The sequence below is a fragment of the Pelodiscus sinensis genome, chromosome 14 (genome assembly GCF_052426305.1).
Source record: "Pelodiscus sinensis isolate ZL-2025 chromosome 14, ASM5242630v1, whole genome shotgun sequence".
Classification (NCBI taxonomy): domain Eukaryota; kingdom Metazoa; phylum Chordata; order Testudines; family Trionychidae; genus Pelodiscus; species Pelodiscus sinensis.
The window spans coordinates 39,632,076-39,653,072 of record NC_143065.1 but is presented as its reverse complement, the minus strand read 5'-3'; the positions used below and the strand labels follow the sequence as shown (position 1 = coordinate 39,653,072).

The window sequence follows — 20,997 nt, the reverse complement described above, 5'->3', positions numbered from 1 at the left end:
TTACTTCAAGACTGGCTGGTTTTCTAAAGGATCTGCTCCAGCAGTTGTTTTGGGGAAGTTCTCTGGCTGGGGTGATACAGGAGCTCAGGCTAAATCCATGGAATTCAACCTATGGCCCATTGACCTCTGGGTGTGTGTGGAGGAGGGGAGAGGGTGGTCCACAGACTGTCTAAGAATCCCCTAGGGGTCTGCACCTCCATGTGAAATTCTGTGGAGTCCAGCAATGAGAAAAGGGTGAAAACTTGCAGATGAGGGTCCCTTCTGCCTGGGAGTTAGGTCTTGGCTGGGGTGATCCTATTAATTCCATGTAGAGGCCGGGTGCCCGGCGGGCTCTGGTTCTGGGGCCCTGCACCCAAGGGCTACTCAGGGCAGAGTGTGGGGAGGTGGGTGGTTCCAAAGCCGCCCCCCCCCCCCCGTGCAGAGAATGGAGTTGAGGGGAGGCTGCTTCCTGGCAGGCAGGTAACTCATCCCTAGGTGTGTGGTGGGAGGGGCGCTGGGAAGTGGGGGAGGCAGGTGCCGGGTCCCAGGCTAGGGGGCTCCGTGCGGGCAGCGGAATCTCTGGCTCCCCGCGGGACGCCCCGGCCGGAGCCCTTCCCAAAGCAGGCAGGGCAGCCCCCCCGCTCCTCCCCGCAGCAGCCACGGAGGCCGCTTTAAAAGGCAAAGCTCCCCCCACCGCCCAGCCGCGGTACGGCTCTGCCAGCCGGAGCCTCTCCCCGCAGCGCGCCAGCCGGAGCCGCTGCCCGCCGCCCGATCATGCGCCCCGCCGCGGCTTGGCTGCTGCTCCTCGCCCTGCCCGCCTGCCTGCCTGCGCCCTCCCGGCCGGTCTACACCAACCACTGGGCAGTGCAGGTGCTGGGCGGGCCGGGCGAGGCGGCCAGGCTGGCCTCCGCCTACGGCTACTTGAACCTGGGGCAGGTAAGCGCTGCGCCCCCTCGGCTGCCCACTTTGGCTGGGAGAGGGGGGGCGGGCGGGCGGCTCGGCCCCGTTGCCCTGGCCGCGGGTAGCGGCACATGGCTGTGCCCGAGAGCGCACCGCTTCCAACTTTCTGTGTGGCTCCGGAGCGCAGCATCTGCCTGCGCCTTGGGAACCCGACTAGCCGGGGTCCGGTGCGCGCAGCAGCATCTGCCTGCGCCTTGGGAACGGGGTTAGCCGGGGTCTGGTGAGCGCAGCGCAGCATCTTCCTCGCCTTGGGAACGGGGTTAGCCGGGGTCTGGTGCGCGCAGCGCAGCATGTGCCTGCGCCTTGGGAACGGGGTTAGCCGGGGTCTGGTGAGCGCAGCGCAGCATCTTCCTTCGCCTTGGGAACGGGGCTAGCCGGGGTCCGGTGCGCGCAGCGCAGCATCTTCCTTCGCCTTGGGAACGGGGCTAGCCGGGGTCTGGTGAGCGCAGCGCAGCATCTTCCTTCGCCTTGGGAACGGGGTTAGCCGGGGTCTGGTGAGCGCAGCGCAGCATCTTCCTTCGCCTTGGGAACGGGGTTAGCCGGGGTCCGGTGCGCGCAGCGCAGCATCCGCCCGCGCCTTGGGAACTGGGCGAGCCGGGCTCCGGTGCGCGCAGCGCAGGGGCTGAGTGCTCCCGGGCAGGGCAGGCTGCTGGGGCTTTGGCTGGAGAGTGGGGAGCGGCCCCTTCCCTACCTGCGGGCGAAGCTTCGCTCCGAGTGGGCATCTGTCAGTTTCCAAGCCCCGCTAGAGCTAAGGGAGAGTAAGTGCCTGAGGCAATGTGTGGAGGGGACTGAATCCCCGGCGGAACTGGACCTGAGAAGAGTTTTGCCATTGACTTTAGGGGGGCAGGATCAGGCCCCGTTGACCTCTGGCTTCTCTCAGGTGTTGCTGGCACCATCTCTGCGGAGCCTTTCTCGTGAGTGTTCCCGAGTTCGAGACTGCCCCGGGCCCCTTCTCTTGGCGGCTGGCGGCCCAGCGCTTTCCTCTGACGAATGCCCATCAACGCCTGGCTGTAGTTAGAGCGAGCGGCTGAGACCGGGCGCTAGTTGAGACCTGAACACAGATGTACAAAATGAGCCATTAATTAGCGAAATCCTGACAGAAGGCGACCGAGGCGGAAGCCTGGGGAAGCAGCAAAGTGGAAAGGAATCGATATTTAATTTTTGCAGCGCCGCACGTGCCCTTATCAATTTAAACAGGTTTATGAAGCCGCGGGTATTTTTCATGCCCGCTTAGTCTGGGCTGGGCTGGGTGGTTTGGTTTGGTTTGAGAACAGGGAAGGAAGTCTGGGCTACACAGGGCGAGCTGACGCTGTAGGGGAGACCTTGAGGTCGGAGTCATCTGTTCTGTAAGGGCTGGAGCTCACTTCTAGTACTTTTAGTAGCAACTCTGAAATGGGGTTGAGTAGACGTTTTTATCACGGAGATTCCTTGGTGGAATAGTGATAGAAATGTAGCCCTGTTAGTCTGGGGTAGCTGAAGCAAAATGCAGGACAATGTAGCACTTTAAAGACTAACAAGATGGTTTATTAGATGATGAGCTTTCGTGGGCCAGACCCACTTCCTCAGATCAAATACCTTGGTGGAGGTAGCAGTAGGACTGAATTAAGAGTTCCGCATACAGAGCAAATCTATGGAAAACACCCAGCCCTTTCCCAGACAGGACTTTGTGAGAACAAAAGCTTGTAAATAATCAAGGAGGCCAGAAAAAAATGCCACCCCTGTTAAATGGTTTGCGGGTAAACCCTACAGAGCTTTAGGGTTTGTGGGATGGCTACATCCAAAAAGAATGTAGTTAGGAAATGGAGGGAGTGGAGAAGGGAGATTGAAAGAAACGTTAATGTTGCACACAGTGAGTGACTCTCAGATTGTAATGGATAGTCTCCTGGTGAGATGAGAGACATTGTAAAAGACTGTATGCAAACTAGAGCCAGCAAGGATCACATCAAGACACAGATAAGCTCTTTTTGTAATTCAAGCCCTAGAGTCATGCAGTGTTGGAATGTCGGGTTAGTATTATCAAGGCAGAAACCAGTGAAGTGTGATGCTACTTAGCCTACATGGTGTTTTCTTTGAATCCTAAGTCCTGTCTTGGTACTGGTCCTGTTTGCTGTTCCCTGCAAGTAATTTTGGTCACTTGAACTTTTGTCTGTGGATTTAGAAAACTTCTGCCTTGGCTGGCTGTAGTTTATCTAATATCTATCAGAACCTAACCAACTTCTGGCAACAGTCCCACAAAGCATCTTCTGTGGCTTACATTTTACTTTCCTCACAGAATGAGAGAAAACAAAACTTCCAAAATTGTATTTTTCGAATGGGTCAGCATGTGAAAAATGTTCCTCGTGGTATTTGTGCTTTCCTGGATTGCTTATCTTACAATCCCCTGTTTAGTGTGTTCACAGTTCAGTGCTTCTCTGGGTGGCCCTGTACTGTGTTTTGGTCCTGAAAGTATCGCTTGTATGGCACTATACATTATAACCCACTTTAACATGTCCCATTTTTAGTAAAATTAAATAAAGAATAGTGTAATATAAACCCAAACCTGCCAAACAATGTTCCCACTTAACTTTTTCCATCTATGCGCAGAATAAATTTTGTTGTGTGCACCAAGGCATACGAGGATGTGCACCACCAGTAGAAACACATGCTGCTGCCTGTGGGTGCTTTGCTTATCACCTGGGCAGCATTCGAATCTCTGCTGGGTGGCTGCCCCCATGCTAGGCTTACTGCCTCTGCTGCTATCATATCACGATTCCTGCAGTTGTTCACACCTGAGATCTATGGTGCTTTTGTGTTGCCACTAAAGCTCCACCTTGTGTGTGTGTCCCACCCTGTAACCTACATTGATAGGCTGTACTAGCATAGACGGTACTCAATGCCTACGTGATCCAGATGCATAGGTTATAAAGCCAGAAGGGATAATTGTGAGCATCTAGTTTGACCTCCTATAAAACAAACCATCCGGCTTCCCTGAATTAATGCCTGTTTGGACTAGAGCTTGATTTAATTGTCAGTGAGGAAGAATCCACTGTGATCCTGGTAAAATGTTCCATTGCTTTATTACCATCACTGTTCAAAAATTGCATTATTTCTACTCCTAATTTGTCTTGTTTCAACTCCCAGATATTGGCTCTTACCGCGTTTTAGGCCAGATTGAGGAACCTCCTGCTGTCAGATTTCTGTCCCCCATGTAGGTACTCAACGGTGACCAAGTCACTGCTTAACCCATAGGGGCCGTCTCCTTAGGTGCTGTGGGGCTGGAGCACCCCTGGAGAGAAGTTAACAGCTTCTCCCCCCCCCTTGTCCCAGTGCCTCTTCCCCACCCGTGGCCCCACTGAGCAATTCCTCCCCTTCCTGCCAAGCATGCCTCTCACCGTGTTCGAGACCCTCCGTGAGGGATGGGAGGAACTTGGATGGGGTGTGCTCTGGGGACGGGGTGTGGGCAGAGGCTTGGGGGCAGGGATGGAATGGGGGCAGGACCTAGGGCGGAAGGAAGGGTGGAGCCCTTTTCCCCATCCCCGAGGGTAAGTTGGTGCCTGAGCTGTAACCTTCTCTTTGATGAATGGAACAGATTGAGCTCCATGAGTCTTTCACTGTGAGCAGGCCTGCTGATGGGAGAGACGGGGCAACTGCCCCACACCCCAGCAATTCATTCAGAAGATCTCAGGGCTCCACGCTGCTGCTGCTGCGACTGCCACAGTGACTCAAGCTCCAGGCCCTTTAAATCATGGCTGGAGCCGGCGCGATGCGCTCCAGGCCGTGCTGAGGGCTGCGTGGGGAAGGCACCACATAAGAACATAAGAACATAAGAACGGCCGTACTGGGTCAGACCAAAGGTCCATCTAGCCCAGTATCCTGTCTACCGACAGTGGCCAGCACCAGGTGCCCCAGAGAGGGTGGACCGAAGACAATGATCAAGCGATTTGTCTCCTGCCATCCCTCTCCAGCCTCTGACAAACAGAGGCCAAGGACACCATTTTATCCCCTGGCTAATAGCCTTTTATGGACCTAACCTCCATGAAATTATCCAGCTTCTCTTTAAACTCTGTTATAGTCCTAGCCTTCACAGCCTCCTCTGGCAAGGAGTTCCACAGGTTGACAACACGCTGTGTGAAGAAGAACTTTCTTTTATTAGTTTTAAACCGCATGCTTCAGGAGGCGTTGAGGGCTGCCTAGGGAAGGCTGGCTCTGACCCTACCCCTTCCGCTTGAGACTCGGCCCCTTCCAGGGCATGGAGCAGCTCCCTGCATTGCCTAGGGGCCTGGCAATCAGTCTGTTTGCCCCACCGACTGTAAGGCAGGTCCTTGTAACCCTTCAGTCATCCTTGTGGCTCTTCTCCGAGCCCTCGCCCATATTTTTCAACACTTCTTGAATTGTGGCCCACGAAACTGGCCGCAGGATTCCAGCAGCGGTTGCACCAGTGCCAAATACAAAGGAATATCGCTCCCTACTGGGGTCCCCTCTTCGTACCTTCCAGACTCGTGTTAGCCCTTTTGGCCATCGCATCGCATTCGGCGCCCACGCTCAGCCAATTCTTCAGCATGTGCCCAGCCCTTTTCAAAGTCGCTCATCCCACACAAGGCAGCCGTGCGCTTCTTGTCTTTGGCAAGGGCTCGCCCCTAGACGTTCAGAATGTCAGATGACTTTAATCCGGGATGCTAAAACCCAGTGTTCAGATGTTCTTCACTCTTGCTGAGCAGCAGGAGCCCACATGCAGGACAAACTTACCCTGTGAATCATCCTGCGCATAAAAGAGATGACAGAGTTAAGAGCGGACAGCGTGGGACGCAGCAATACCCAGTGTGCCTGGTTGGCAGTGGGACCTTACTTGGAAATAATAATAATAATATGGAGATATACCATCTCATAGAATTGGAAGGGACGTTGAGAGGTCATCGAGTCCAGTCCCCTGCCCCTCCAGCAGGACCAAGTACCTCCCTGCAAAAGCAACAAGGAGTCCTGGGGGCACCTAAAAGACTAACAAAGTTATTTGGGCATAAGCTTTCATGGGCCATAATCCACTGGAGTGCATCTGAAGTCGGTTCCAGGGCATGAAAGTTCATGCCAAATAAATTTGTTACTCTTTTAGGTGCCACAGGACTCTGCCTTGCTTTTGCTCAAATAGATTCATATGACTTCCCCTTTGAACTAACCTTATTTGGAGTTGTGATATATGGCTGAAGTGTTTTATTTTATGCCGTTTATCCCCTGAATCAGGCAGAACTTATAGTTTATACCATCATTCCATCGACACCAAAAATGAGCAAATCCAACCTTCCTAGGGCTAATTCTGTGAGGTTGAGACATCAGTGCCCATCAGCTCATGGGAGTGTCCCCCGTGGCAGCAATGGAGGTGTAATTAGACCACAGGTACTATTTTTGCCTGTCTAAATCAGGGATGGGCTAGAACACGGCAGCTGTGCACCAGGGTTAGCTCCGGGCGGGCTGCCACCACTATATTTACCTGCACATCTGCAGGTACCGGGGATCGCAGCTCCCATTGGCTGTGGACCACCGTTCCTGGCCAATGGGAGCAGCAGGAGGTGGCGCAGAATGGGACACTGCTACCCGCAGCTCCCATTGGCTGTGGACCACTGTTCCTGGCCAATGGGAGCAGCAGGAGGTGGCGCAGAATGGGATACTGCTACCCGCAGCTCCCATTGGCTGTGGACCACCGTTCCTGGCCAATGGGAGCAGCAGGAGGTGGCGCAGAATGGGACACTGCTACCCGCAGCTCCCATTGGCTGTGGACCACTGTTCCTGGCCAATGGGAGCAGCAGGAGGTGGCGCAGAATGGGACACTGCTACCTGCAGCTCTCATTGGCTGGGAATGGCGATCCACGGCCAATGGGCGCTGTGATCACCCCTACCTGCAGCCGTGCAGATAAATATGGTGGTAGGGGCCTTTCAGGAGCCAACCTGATGGACTGGATCTGGTCCACAGACGGGTATTTGCCCACCCCTGGTCTAAGGCATTGATGAATCTTTCTAGATGGGGAATATTCTGCTAGGAGTATTGTCATCACTGCCTGTGAATGGCTAAAAATGACCAACCCTTAGAAGTGGTGTTATAATTGCTTTTGGGCTTTGAATGCCATTCTCGTAACTATCTCTTTCCCCAAGAGAACGGGACCGGTATGTCTCAACAGTTGGTGTTTGGCAGTCTAGGGGGAAATTCTCTCAGGTCGTAACAGTGTAACATTTTGAACAGAACATTGTGCTCATAGATGGCGGTGGAACCCTCATTTGACTTGGTTGTAAATGAAACAAATCATCTCAAGGAAAGAAAACAACCAAACCCCCAGCTCCTATGAAACACTCCGATGCCTGACAGACACCCGCAGGGTTCCTCTGGGCACTGGGAGCAGAGCTTCCCAGCCAGTGGCGGCTACCTTGAGGCAACGCAGCATATGAAAGAGAAGCTAGTTTGCCATCTCTTGGAGGGAATAAATATATCGGCATTCGCTGCAGAAATACTTTGAATGCTTTCTTCATCCAGTGCACGTTATAGACAGCACAAACAGCATTGTCTAGAGACAGGATTCTTGTTTTGGCTGCAGAGCTCAGCTCGGAGCTGTGAATTTACTTTGGGATGGTCTTAGGTCCTAGATTTTTGTGATGTTCTCTGTTTTGCCAGGTGTGCTGACCATCTTGGTTTGATCTCCAAAAGAGGAGCCTGGCACAATGCCAACTCTATGGAAATGTCTTAAGGCTAGAAGTCCTTTTGAATCTGTTTTTTTTTTTTTTTTTTTTTTTTATGACTGCGATCACAATAATAGCATGAGCGATGGTGAATGCACCTAGGTTTGGGGGAAGCAAGCCCTGTGCCCCTGACACCTAGGGCCCCATGGGAGCTAAGCATCCCCCACACTGTAGGGGCATCCCACTCCTTCCCCAGCTACATCAGGCCCGGCTGGAGCACAGGGGAAAGGGAGGGAAGCAGTAAGTGGCCCTGGCCTTACTTGGCCCTAGATGGTGCACAAGGAAGAGGGAGGGCCCATGGCCTCAGCCTTCCCCAGAGCATGGGGAGGATGGCCCCTGGCCTGGGAGGTGCTGTGGTGGGCAGCCCCCCTGGCCCTGAACTGCGGGCAGCACCCATCCCCGGCCTCCCCAGCCCTGGAGTGTGGGCATCATGGCCCCAGCTTCGGTGGGGCTGAAGACCAGACAGCCCTGAGAGACTGGAGCAGTTGCCCTGAAAGGGGAGGGGCGAGGCTGGGCGGACAGTTTGAGAAGGCGTTGTCCTCCCCTGTCTCTTATACTCACTGCCCATGGCTGCCAACAGATGTACAACTAGAATTAAGTTTTGGGTGGCCATCATCTGACCTTCGTTTTGTAATAAAGCAGAGGGGTTAAAATGCCACTGAGAACACACTTTCCCTCTGGGTTTTTTTTCCTTTATGCAATCTTGTGGATTTGCAAAGTGACTTTCTTCAGACCATCTCTGGCCCAAAGAGTCCCCAGTCGGGAGGAGGGGGCGTCCAGTCATGGAACACTGCTAGCAATAATGCTCACTCCTAGGAGTAGCCCCATTGATTTCAGGCTCGTGCCTTATGTAGCAAGCAGCATGCCCAGAGCTAAGCCTTTTGACAGAAGACAGGCAAATGGAGAGAAATGGCACTGGAGAGTGAAATATGACACACATCCTGCAGCTTGGCTTGTCCAGGATATACACAGTCTGGGAGGAAGGGGAAATAAACTAGAACCAACCAATGTATATCATACATATGAATTCAGATAACACAATGCGATGCAAGGTATGCAAAAGGAGAGCCCTGTTCTGTCACCTTCATCATGCTGTGCGAGTGTAATGCCAACAGGCGGAACTGAACCTGGGACCTCTGTGTGTGAGCCTCAACCGCATGAAAAGACAGCTGGCTCTCAGCTAAGGCCATAGAGTAAACTCGGTCTGTCTGTTCTCTCTCTACGTCTCATGTAAATGCATCACATCCAGCAGGTGTGTAGGTTTAACTAGTACCTCGCTCTGCAAATTGTCTCCTGCAGTCACTGGGACTACCCAGGGAATGTTGCTCGCTGGGAGCCAGGCCTTGAAGTGAGGTGGTAAAAGCAGGGCAGCAAGGGTGGGGAAAAACGACAGTGCAGGGCAGTGTCCGATGACCGAGGTGTGACATGTGATGAACAGCTTGCTGATCTAGGGGCATGGGGAAATGCTAAGATGTGCAAGCCATATGCCAGCAGGTAATAAGGATGGGCAGAAAAGAGCTTACTTATTGTTACCCCAAAAATATTCTCACTGGAGACCACCCAGGGTTACACTAATATGGGTTTATTTCCACTAGGTAAAACTAAAGAGGAGAAAGAAGCCACCAAACATTTAAGCTAAAGAAGACAGATCTCTCTCTCTCTCTCTCTCTCACACACACGCACGCAAGCACACACCCCTCCATTCATTCACACCCATTCATTCCTGCCCTCAGGCAATCACACACTTACACAAACATATAGGTTGCAGAAGGAGCCAAGGCATGTGGATCCTGGAGGGTCTGTCTGTTCTTCATGGCTGGGGAAGTGGGTCAGGAGAGAGAGACACTGGAGAGGAGCTTCTCAGGAGCAAGGGAAGGAAAAAGAGAGCATCTCACATGTGCTCCTTCTCTTTATATAGTGTCTGAATGGCTCCTGTGACTCATTCACCTTGTCATCAGGGAGCATGCCCAGACTTCCCTTTATCCAGCAGGGAGCATGCCCATACTGTGATGACTCATTGCCATGTGGTCCATTGTTCCAAGCCTTCTTCAAACACACTCACACTCACACTCTCTTTCCATTCTCTCATGGGAGAATGCAGTTTAGGGAAAGTTACAAGCAAGGTGGCTGCATGTTACAAAGATTACAAAGTTGCAGTTTAAAGTAAATTTGAGAGTTACACAGATTACAAAGCTTGACAAGGATCACAATAAGTTGCAGTTTAAAACCTTAGACCGTACAGTTTGGTGTCGCTTTAGAAAATCCATGTATATAAATCTAGTGAGCTCAGGAGGAGGCTTTTTTATGCAACACTTATGATGCACAGAAATATGACCAAAGGAAGAAAGATAAACCAAGCAACTAATTTATGCCAGTATAATAATGGTAATTACGTCAAATTCTCTCCCAGGTGCAGTCAGAATCAGTTCTTAAATTTTGGCTAGAAGGAGAACTTACCAAAAAACCCCTCCAACAACAACAATGAAAATGCTTTCAAGAAGAGTATGACCTATGCAGCCAAGACTCTAAAGACTGCTGTACTTAGCTTGCACTTCTAAGGGATTAAAAGTCTTGGAGAGGTAGCTGTGTTAGTCTCTAACCAAACAAACTTAAAAAACAACAATGGTCCTGTGGCACCTTAGAGATTAACCAAATATATAAATAGTATCATGAGCTTTCGTGGGCACAACCCACTTCTTCATGTATTTGTCATCTGAAGAAGTGGGTTGTGCCCACAAAAGCTTGTGATACTACTTCTAAGGGATGTTTGTTCATCGTAACTTCAAAAATTGTAATTCGTGGTATGTTTATCTCGTGAAGGGCTTTTTATAACAATTCTAATTTCTAACAGCATCCATGCCTACCGGAGTGTTTTGCAGACCAGGCAGGATATATAAGGTCCTTAATCCAGTTTCATTAAAATGGTGATGAATATAACTCCTTCAGCTTCTAGCTGTTCACACTTCTTAGAATGGAATTGGCAGACACATGTTTCCATGGAAACATAGCCATCAATATCCTTACTGTAATGACAATGGCATGGCAAGGAAAGAAACACTTCCACATTGTTTGTAACTTACTCTCTGCAGACATAACCAGGCTGAATTCCCTAGCACAGACCTGAGACTTCGTTTGCCACCATTGGCATAAAACTCTGCTTCACACTTTTCAAGTAACAATCCAGGTTGGCTCAGAATAAACAAACTCCACTCAAACTTCTGCCACGGTCTCCAATTGCTAACCAAGTCAGAAAATTAAAATCGACCCCCTGCTTAAACGAACACTTCCCATGCTGATGGAGCCGTGTCCGTGGCAGAAGTATGATGACAGAGGAATCAAGATGGATGGCTGTGAAAAGTAGTAAAGTTGCTTGGGGGAGAAAAGAACACTTAAGTATGCTCCCGTGAGATCCTAGTGATCTATATGGCTAGACAAAGCATTCTCAGGTTTTGGGAACCAAGCTCCTGAGGCCCATATGTTATCCTGGAATAACCTCATACCCTGACTAGTGCGGCTGTCGCTGGGATGAGCAACTTTTTTTTAACTGAGCAAGTAAAATCTCATCCTGTTAAGAGCGGACACGTCCATTTTTGCAGTGGGGCAGATACATTCCGTGACAATTTGGCAACCTGTGTATGACAACTTTGAGCGACACAGTATTTTCTCTTGGGTATCACTTGGACGGGTTTGATAGCCCCCTGCGTTGTGGCAACTATGATCCTGTCATATGATGCTAAGGAGGTGTCAGAATTTTTAGTGTTGTCAGTCTCCTCTTCAGTTTTCTGTATACTATAATTATGTGAACTGTCTCTTTCTGAGCTTGTTTTATGTTTTTGTGATCTAGACATTTTTAAGATACTGCATTTATGAGATCTTTGGGATGCTCTTTTGAACTGAATAGTCAAATTCCTCAATTCCTGACTGATGAGTTTCTCAACCCACAGCTGCTTTTTTATGGTATAAGATAAGCAGTTCAATTACTGGGATTTATTTTCCTGCTCCATCTAACTTGTAGTTACATATATGCCTGTATGGATTATACAATTATAGTAAATGACATTAATTTAAGTCATTTGATCATCTAATCTGAACTTTCTGCATAACATGAAGCCATATAATTTTGTCTAGTTCACCCTGTACTGAACAAGATCTTGTTTGAGTGAAGCATATCTTCCAGAAAAGCACACTCTTGCCATCTGAAGATCTCAGGAGATGGAGACTCCACTACTTCCCTTGGGAGAGTAGTAAACATTTGTGCCTTCTTTCTAATTTAAACTTGTCTGCATTAAAACTTCAGCTCTTACTCTGCTTTTTTCACTGAACTGAAGAGTCCTTTAGTATCTGATAGTCTCTCCCCAGGCAGGTCGTTGTGCTTGCTGATCAAGTCACCTCTCTTCTTTGGTAAGCTAAACAGATTGGGACCTTTAAGTCTCTCACTGCAAGACACGTTCTCCCACCCTCAGACCATCGTTGTGGGTCTGTTCTAGACCCTCTCCAATTTTCTTTTGAAAATGTGGACACTAGAACTGGCAGCGGATTCTAGTATCACTCTCACCAAGATGATATACAGAGGGAAAAATCACCCCCCTCTTCAAGGGATGGAATAGTGTAGTCGATTAACCGATGAGCAAAAACGTATAGGTTAATGCTATAGATTAACCCACCATCACTACATTTTTTTAGCAGGCTGGCCAGCCGCTCGTCTCAGTCCTGGCTCGCACTGGGTCTGGGACCTACCCCTACTGCAGCTCTGCATTTAAAGTGTATTAGGAGCCAAACGGGCAGGCAGCCCAGCTCAGTTCTGTCTTGTGTTGGGTCCAGGAGCTCAGACCCACCTCTGGACAGGGGCTGCTGCCATCCGGTGCTGCTGCCTCTGTATCAGAGGCAATCGCTCAGGACCACAGGCAGCCGGTCCATGAGGGAATCTGGTTTTTAATCTGACTCCCCTCATGGACTGTCTCCCGCCTGGCAGCAGCACGGAGTGACGGGGGCTCCTTGGGAGTGAGGCGCACTGGCTGCTGGCCCCGCCCCCAGGGACTATAGACTAGTCAAGTAACTGATAAAAATTCATCAGGTTAATCGACTATTTAATTAACCGATATTTAACATCCCTGCTCTGTTCCAACACACTACCTCGCTCTCACCACACACACCCCCCCATTCACACATCCCAACAGTGACGTGGTCCCTTCGGCAGCATTGCACTAGGAGTAAAAGGGAGACTGAGTTTGTCTTTTATGACCGTGCAATACAGCTGGCTGAAAATTATCCAGCAAAACTGTTTTTGATGGAAAAATAGGACATTTGACAAACACTTTTAATGAAAAGTGCCTGCTTTCTGTGGAAAAGTGTTTGGGTTTTCATTTAAATATTTCATCTTAAATCGCCTGGCATTTCACCCAGAACTTGAAAAATTCCATGTCAAAAAGTTTCAAATTTCTACAAGGGGCGGGGAGGGGTGGAAATTTCATACCAGATCTACCCCTACATCCAGTTCAGAGTCCCTGCCTCCCAGGGTAGAAGTCCTCCATTCTGTAGGCATGGCCTGCATTCCTTGATGTATGACCTTGCTACAGGTGGCGGGTGAAGCCCCAGCTGGGGAAGGCAAGCCCAAGCTCCGCCCCTTCCACCTGAAGCCACACCTCTTCCCCCGAGATCATGGACCTCCAACTCCTCTGGACCTTCAAACACGATCATTCCTGGCCACCCAGAGGGCCGGGGCTGTCCCGCGGTGGCCCTAGCCCTCCTGGACGGCTGGGCCGCATAGGCAGTTTTGGGAAAGCAATGACTTCCTTTGTTTACATTACCCGCTGCCCATGGACCTTGCATTCAGTTATATGAAAACACATTTTGTTTGAGTGGACCCAGCTTGCCAAGAGAGCCAAGATGGCGCTGTGTGACTGTCTTGCCCTGCTCATCATCACAGATTTTAGTCAGCAGAGACTCTGTATTTACTTCCAGACTTGCTCCCCTACTTTCCTCCCCCTGTTGCTTGCCGAGTCCTCTCCAGGAGCCTGCATGCAGGTCATAGGTGGTCCTGGCTAAGCAGCGGCTGGTGCAGGTTAAGGGCCTGGTGTCTCTTCCCCACCTGGCGGTAACGGGACTTTTGGTTCAGGCACCATTTAGCGTTGCCAGGCCCCCTTTTCAATCAGACTTGCTGGTTAAAAACCAGCAGCTGGACACCCAAGTAGCACCTGGGTACACAAGCCAAAACCTACCCTGTCTGGGTAAAGCACAGACCAGTGGCAACCTTACTGGGGAATGGACCCTAGCCCCCGTACAGCAGGGAAGCTGTAAGGTTCCCTGGCCAGGAAAACCATGTTAGGATTAGGGTCATGAGGACCAGTGGACTAGCAAACTCCTCAGGATTTTGAGACTACAATATTCTGTCACTTGAATTGGGAATAAACCCTGTGAGAGAAGGGAACCAAAGGGCGAACCTGTGAAGGGTTTTCTGATGCAGCCTTGCTGTGTAAGAGGAACAAGAGTGGCAACACTGAGATACTGCAGTATCTCTGCCGCTCCTCCATCCATTGCCTTCTTGGGCCCTGACCAGGTGGGGTGCTGCTCCAGCTGTTGGCTGAAGAAAGATCTGCAGTGAGGGGTGCATGGGGCGCGCGGGGCTGGCCAGCACTGGCAGCGGGCATGCAGGGGCAGCCACATGGCTCCACTTTCTCGCTGCCCCTTCTTGAGCATGGGGCACCCCCTGGAAAAAGTGGCGGAGAAGCCTGCAGGGGTTGCAAATCGGAATGGGACTGACATTGTCCTGTTGGGGGAGGAGGGGAGAGGAGGGAGGCATCTCATGCTGTCTCCACCTTACAGACCATGCCCCATAAGGGCCACGCAGGCTGTAACCCAGAGTCTTTTATCCTTTCCAGGCTCTTAGCGCTAAATGTCTAAATATTTGGCTGCCTTGGCTTTTGTGGCTCCAGCTTTAGATCCTCAGGGCCTGATTTTTACCGCCCCCCCCCCCCCACTACTCAATGGGGTGTTCAGCCCCTCTCAAAGCTAAGCCCTAAAGTGGGCACCCAAAATCAGAGGCTGAATTTGGAAAGCGAGGTCCTAAATGTCCTCCAACAGCACCGTGACTCAGGTAGCATTCGGAGAGAGGCAGAAATACAAATGAAGCAACCTTTCCAAAGCTGTGTGCAGTGTCAGCTGGAATTGGAGCCCAGGAATTCCTGGCTCCCTGCTCTGTGTTCATGCCACTAGACTGTGTAGCTTCTCTACAAACCATGAGTTCTGTAGGCCAACTGGAACAATCTTCCACCAAAACTTGTGGTGACATTGCTCAGGGCACAGGCTGGGCTGTTGAATAGCCGTGTCCCCTCCAGTCTCTAAGCTAGGGAGTCTTTAACAGTGCTTTGCTGTGAGAACACCTGCTCCCTGACTATTCGCATGCAGCCCCTAACCTGGACATAACTCCCAGCTATCCAGTCTGAGTGCTGTTAACCAGCCTCTCCTGAAATACAGTGCAGGGAGTGCAGCAAACTCTCCAGTCCCAGACTTTCTCTGGCAATGCCTGCCTTGTACTGCTCAGCACACTACTGGGCAATAAGAATGGCTATACTGGGTCAGACCAAAGGTTCATCTAGCACCGTGTTCTGTCTTCTGACAGTGGCCAATGCCAGGTGTCAGAGGAAAGGAACAGAACAGAAAATTGTCAAGTAATCCACCCCCAGATTCGGACAGAGAGGCTAGGGACCCCATTCCTACCCACCCTAGCTAATAGCCATTGATGGACCTAACCTCCATGAATTTATCTTGTTCTTTTTTTAACCATGTCAGGGCACGTCTACACAGCAGGGCTAAACTTGAAATAAGCTACACAACGTGAGCTGCGTTAATTGCATAGACTTAAATTGAAATAGCTTATTTTGACGTTTGGCACTGTCTACACAGCAGAATTTATTTCAAAATAACAGGCTTGCTGTGTAGAAGCAAAAAGCTGCTGTGTAGACATGCCATTAAAGTCCTGGTCTTCATAACATCTTCTGTCAATGAGTTCCACAGGGTGACTGCATTATGTGAAGAAATACTTCCTTTTGTTTGTTTTAAACCTACTACCTATTAATTTTATTTGGTGACCCTTAGTTCTTGTTTTATGGGAACAAGCAAATAACTTTTCCTTATTTACTTTCTCTTCACCAGTCCTGATTTTATAGAACACCTCCCCACCTTAGTCTCCTCTTTTCTAAGATGAAAAGTCCCAGTCCTATTAATCTTGCCTCATATGGCAGCTGTTCCAAACCTCTAATCATTTTTGTTGGCCTTTTCTGAACCTTTTCCAACACCAATATATCTTTTTTGAGATGAGGCGACCATATCTGCACACAATATTCAAGATGTGAGCATACCATGGTTTTATATAGAAGCAATGAGATATTCGCTGTTTATTCTCTATGGCTGTGTCTAGACTACATCCCTTTTCCGTAAAAGGGATGCAAATTAGACACGTCGCAATTGCAAATAAAGCGGGGATTTAAATCCCCCCTGCTTCATTTGCATAAACATGGCTGCCGCTTTTTTCCGGCTCGGAGCTTTGCCGGAAAAAAGCGCCAGTCTAGACGGGGATCTTTCGGAAAATAAAGCCTTTTCCGAAAGATCCCTTATTCCTCTTGTTTATGTAAATGAAGCGGGCGAGGGGGGAAATAAATCCCTGCTTCATTTGCAATTGCGATGTGTCTAATTTGCATCCCTTTTACGGAAAAGGGATGCAGTCTAGACACAGCCTATCACTTTTAATGATCCCACACGTTGTTTACTTTTTTTTTTTTTTTTTTTAAACCACTGCTGCACATTGAGGGTATGTTTTCAGAGAACTATCCACAATGACTCCAAGATCATTCTCTTTAGTGGCAGTAGCTAATTCAGTCCCCATCATTTTATATGTATGGTTGGGATTGTGTTTTCCAATGTGTGCTACTTTACATTTATCAATATTCAAATTCACCTGCCATTTTGTTGCCCCGCCACCTAAGTTTTGTGCAATTCTTTTGAAACTCTTTAGTCTGCTTTGGACTTAACTATCTTGAGCCATTTTGTATCATCTGCAAATTTTGCCACCTCACTGTTTACCCCTTTCTCTCCAGATCATTTATGAATTTGCTGAATAGGATTGGTCCCAGAACGTACCTCTGCAGGACACCATTGGTTACCTCTCTCCAGTCTGAAAACTGGCCATTTAGTCCTACCCTCTGTTTCCTATCTATTAACCCCCATGAGAGGATTTTCCTTCTGATTCCATGACTGCTTTCTTTGGCTATGTCTAGACAACGTAGAATTTTCAAAAGAGGATATGCAAATTCTGCGGAAATCTCACTTTCAAAAGAGGATCTTTCAAAAATGAAAGTAGTCTGGGAAACCCCCCCCCCCCCTTTTTAAAAAAAAAAAAAACCCTTCTCTCTTCCTTTAAAAATTAGGTTTACGTGGGGTTTTTTTCCTGAAAAAAATGCATCCAGACTACTTTCACTTTTGAAAGCTACTCTTTCTAAAGTGAGATCGGAAGAAGATATGCAAATTCCCATGGAATTGGCATAACCTTTTTTGAAAAAAGTAGTTTAGATGTGCCCTTTGCTTGAGAGCCTTTGGAGAGGGACCTTGTCAAAAGCTTTCTGGAAATCCAAATACAGTAATTCCTCATTTAACACGTGCCTGCTTAACACGTTTTCGTGATAGCACGATTTTTTTTTTTAGGGAACGTTTTTTGAAGTACACGACCGTCCCCAGAATAACACGATTTCCCTAGCCGGCCTGTTGCTGGCAGCTGCATGGGGCTTCCCCCACCTCCCTGCAAAGCAGTGAAGGGTTCGCCACTCGCCATGCCATTCCCCGGTGACTCTCCTTCACCAGACGCAGTGCGGGTCCCAGCAGACCCATCACAGGGGCATATTCCCAACCCAATCTGCCTCCCCTCTCCTCCCTTTCCCTTCTCCAGAGCCAAACACCTCCCCTCCCTGCTGTAACCCAGTCCCCTTTCTCCCCCAACCTTATGTCCCGGTCCCAACAGACACCACCGCTTGAAACTCAACCCCCACCTTTTCCATTATTATCAATGGGAAAATTGACCCCGCATAACATGTTTTCACTTAAGACGATCATTTTCTGAAACATATCTATAGTGTTAAATGAGGAATTACTGTACACTATATCCCTTTGGATACCTCTTGTCCATGTGCTTGTTGACCCAATTCAAGGTCTCTGAGGGTGTGTCTACACACCACCTTTACTGCAAAAAAACTACACAATTTGTGCTACACAAATTTGTGCTACACAAATTGCGTAGATAATTCGATCTTATTTCGTAATAAAGTGCTGTTCCAAAACGTGCATTATCCCTCGTGCAATGAACTTTGCAGGGACGTCAGAATAGCAAGCCTGTTATATTTCAATATAACAGGCTTGCTCTTAAGACGTGGAAAGCTCTTTCGGGATACTTCTGGTATCCTGAAATAGCTCCACAGTGTAGACACAGCCTGAGAGCCTGTCATCTCGTTAATAGAAAACAATAAGCACAAACTCTGTTATCACAAGTGTTGGGGGGAGGGTTCTCAAACACTTCAACCCAAACATTGGTTTAGATAAAACAAGTTTATTAATTACAGAAAGAAAGATTTGAAGGAGTATAATGAATGAGGCATAAGAGTCAGAACTGGTTCCAGAGAAATAAAAAGGAAAATGCCTAACTTGATAAGTTACTGGCACTTAGGGCATGTCTAGACTACATTCCTCTTTCAAATGAGGGATGGAAATTAGACAGATGAAAATTGCAAATGAAGCCGGGATTGAATTTCCCATGCTTCATTTGCATAATTGCATCATGACATTCTTTTGAAAAAAAAAAAACACTATTTTGAAAGTGAAACCACAGTCTAGACATGGTTCTTCCAAAAAGAAAAGCCTTTTTCAAAGGAGTACAGGATCTTTCGAAAAAGGCTTTTCTTTTTGAAAGAACCACGTCTAGACTGCGGGTTCACTTTCGAAATAGCGTTTTTCGAAAGAATGCCGTGATGTGATTATGCAAATGAAGCGTGAGAAATTCAAATCCTGGCTTCATTTGCAAGTTTGATCTGTCTAATTTACATCCCTCTTTCGAAAGAGGGCTGTAGTCTAGACATAGCCTTAGAGTAAAAAATGCTTTTCTCTCTGCATGCTTGCAGCAGTCTGGCTGGATCCTTCAGCCAGAACCCCTCCCCAGTTCAATGATGCTTCCTTGGTCTTTCAAAAGTTGTTGCCGTACTGTGAATATAGATGACAGGAGAGAGGTGAATTGTTGGGTTTATTCTCTATTTTTCCCCTCCTTGAGGATCATCCCCTGCTGGGGTACAAGTGACAGGAAATATATGGGATGGGACTCTCCCAGCTGTGTTTTTGCCATTGTGTAAATTAATTTCTCACTTATACTGTTCTCCCTGCCAAAGAACAGCTGCTTACCCAGGTGATAGCCTGCTTGATTATGTTGAAGCATGGCTGAGGAACTTGTCTGTGCCTGCCTTTTTAAAAAAACTGACTCATGTCATAGAGTAGACTCTTGCAGCTTCACATACTGCATTACCTCACATTTGACCAGGACACTAATGCTCAGCAGATTGCCATTTCAAGACCTACTTTGTGCAAAATTTATCCGATTCTTGTAAAAGGGTGAACAAAAGAGTATTGCTGGGCCCCTGGGAAAGATGGAGGGGGTGGGATCTCAAGTGGAAGGGGTAGCATTGGGGACAGCCAGCCCTCAGTGCCACCTAGGGTTGCCAGATGGTTGAAACAAAAATACCGAACATCCCCTCCCCCCCCAAAAAAAAACCCACCAGGAAAAAATTCTGTTGAAGGGCGGAAAAAGCGGGGAGTGGGGGGGGGGGGAGGGAGAAACCAAACTTGTTGAGCAAAAAAAAAAAGGACTCCAAGAACTTATTAAACCAAAAAATAAAAAATTAAAATAAAACAGCATGTCCCCTTTAAGAGTGAGTGCAGGGATAGGATCAAGGAAGCAGTTGAGCACTAAGACCCAGGGAAAGTACTGCTTCCCCTAGGTTTTTTTTGGCAGCAGCCCATTTTGTGCCAGCAGTCTTGGGGAACCAGGTAAGCATGGGAGCTGGAGCTGTTGGGGGCCGGAGGGGGAGGAGGCCAGGCACTGAGTGTTTGCAGGGTTGCCGAGTGCCTGGCATTTTCGCCTCCTGGCTGGGGAAAAATTCAGAAAATACCAGACATCTCAGGTGTCCAGTATTCTTTGAATATTTTTACCAGGCAGGAGGAGACAATACCGGACTGTCCGGGTGAATACCAGACACCTAGCAACCCTACTGCCACTTGGAGTACATCAGCCCTCAAAGCTGCCTGGAACATGCTGCCCTGGGCTCCTAGTGCTACTGCTGCTGGAGCTGAAAGCCTCTTGCCCCTTTTGAATCACTGGGCCCTGTGGCAACTGCCCCTTTTGCCCCACCCTGTTAGTGGGTACAGTTTGTCAACTCTTGTACAAATTTCAGGAAGAAGCAGAAAAGACTGAGCCCAAATGTTGGAGAGGGCCCTGAGGAGATGGCTTGAGGTGGAGGAGGAGAACTAAGCTAGGAGCAGGAAAGCAACGTTTTGGACGGCTCAAAATGTTTAATTGACCTGGCAAATATCCTGCGTTAAATCTAGAGCAGCCCAGTTATAGGCAGCAGAAGAGCTGAGGCCAATGTTGAATTGGCCAACAAACAAACAAACCCCACAGAAGTCCTGGCTGACGAAATTTCGGAGGAAGAAGTTTCTAGTAAGGAAAAACAGATGCCATAAGAAGGGTGGTCAACTCTGCCGCACAGTAATGTGGGCCCAGAGAGCTGAATCCTCATTCAGATAGCTTTGTCTTCTGACTTACTTCCCTGCCCTTGCAATATTCATTCAGAGTTTAAATTGTAACACATTTCAGGCCTCTTTTTTGGACTTTTAAAAAACATTTCTGTAGTCCGTGACTGCTGGCTAAACATAGCCTTGGTTTCTCTGCGTATTTATATCCTGTGCTTCCCCAGACTGCAGTCGCCAGGTTTAGCTAGAATGAAGTTCACCTCTCATTATAGTGACTGTTTTAGCAAACTTTACAGCTGCCAGTCCTGAGAACACAATGTGACTCCCACATTGTGGGACTGCAGGACAGAAGCTCCTCACAGACCGAAAAAATCCTGCTGGGGCCTCGATGAAGCAAAGCTCCCCCCGACATGAACACTCTGCAGCTGCTGAACTAATTTTTAACCCCGTAATTTCTGCTTTGCAGCGCTGGGGGTGGCATTTTAAAAAGATGATGCTAATTGCTAGTTGCAACGCCATAAAAATAATTTGGCGTGATACATTGAGTTGACCCACTCCAGTTTCACTCTGGTGTCGTTCCAC

The 20,997-nt window shown here is 48.8% G+C and overlaps 1 protein-coding gene across 2 annotated transcripts in view; it reads left to right on the top strand.

Moving 5' to 3' along the window:
• Positions 1-490: 490 nt before the first annotated feature.
• PCSK6 (proprotein convertase subtilisin/kexin type 6) overlaps positions 491-20,997 on the top strand; it is a 160,889-nt gene continuing 140,382 nt past the window's right edge. The window contains exon 1 of one of the 2 annotated variants that reach the window (XM_075896922.2): positions 491-915. In XM_075896922.2, coding sequence (XP_075753037.2) covers positions 754-915 — 162 coding nt within the window. In that variant the 5' untranslated portion in view covers positions 491-753. The remainder of the gene's footprint in view (positions 916-20,997) is intronic. The other variant, XM_075896921.2, reaches the window with a different exon arrangement.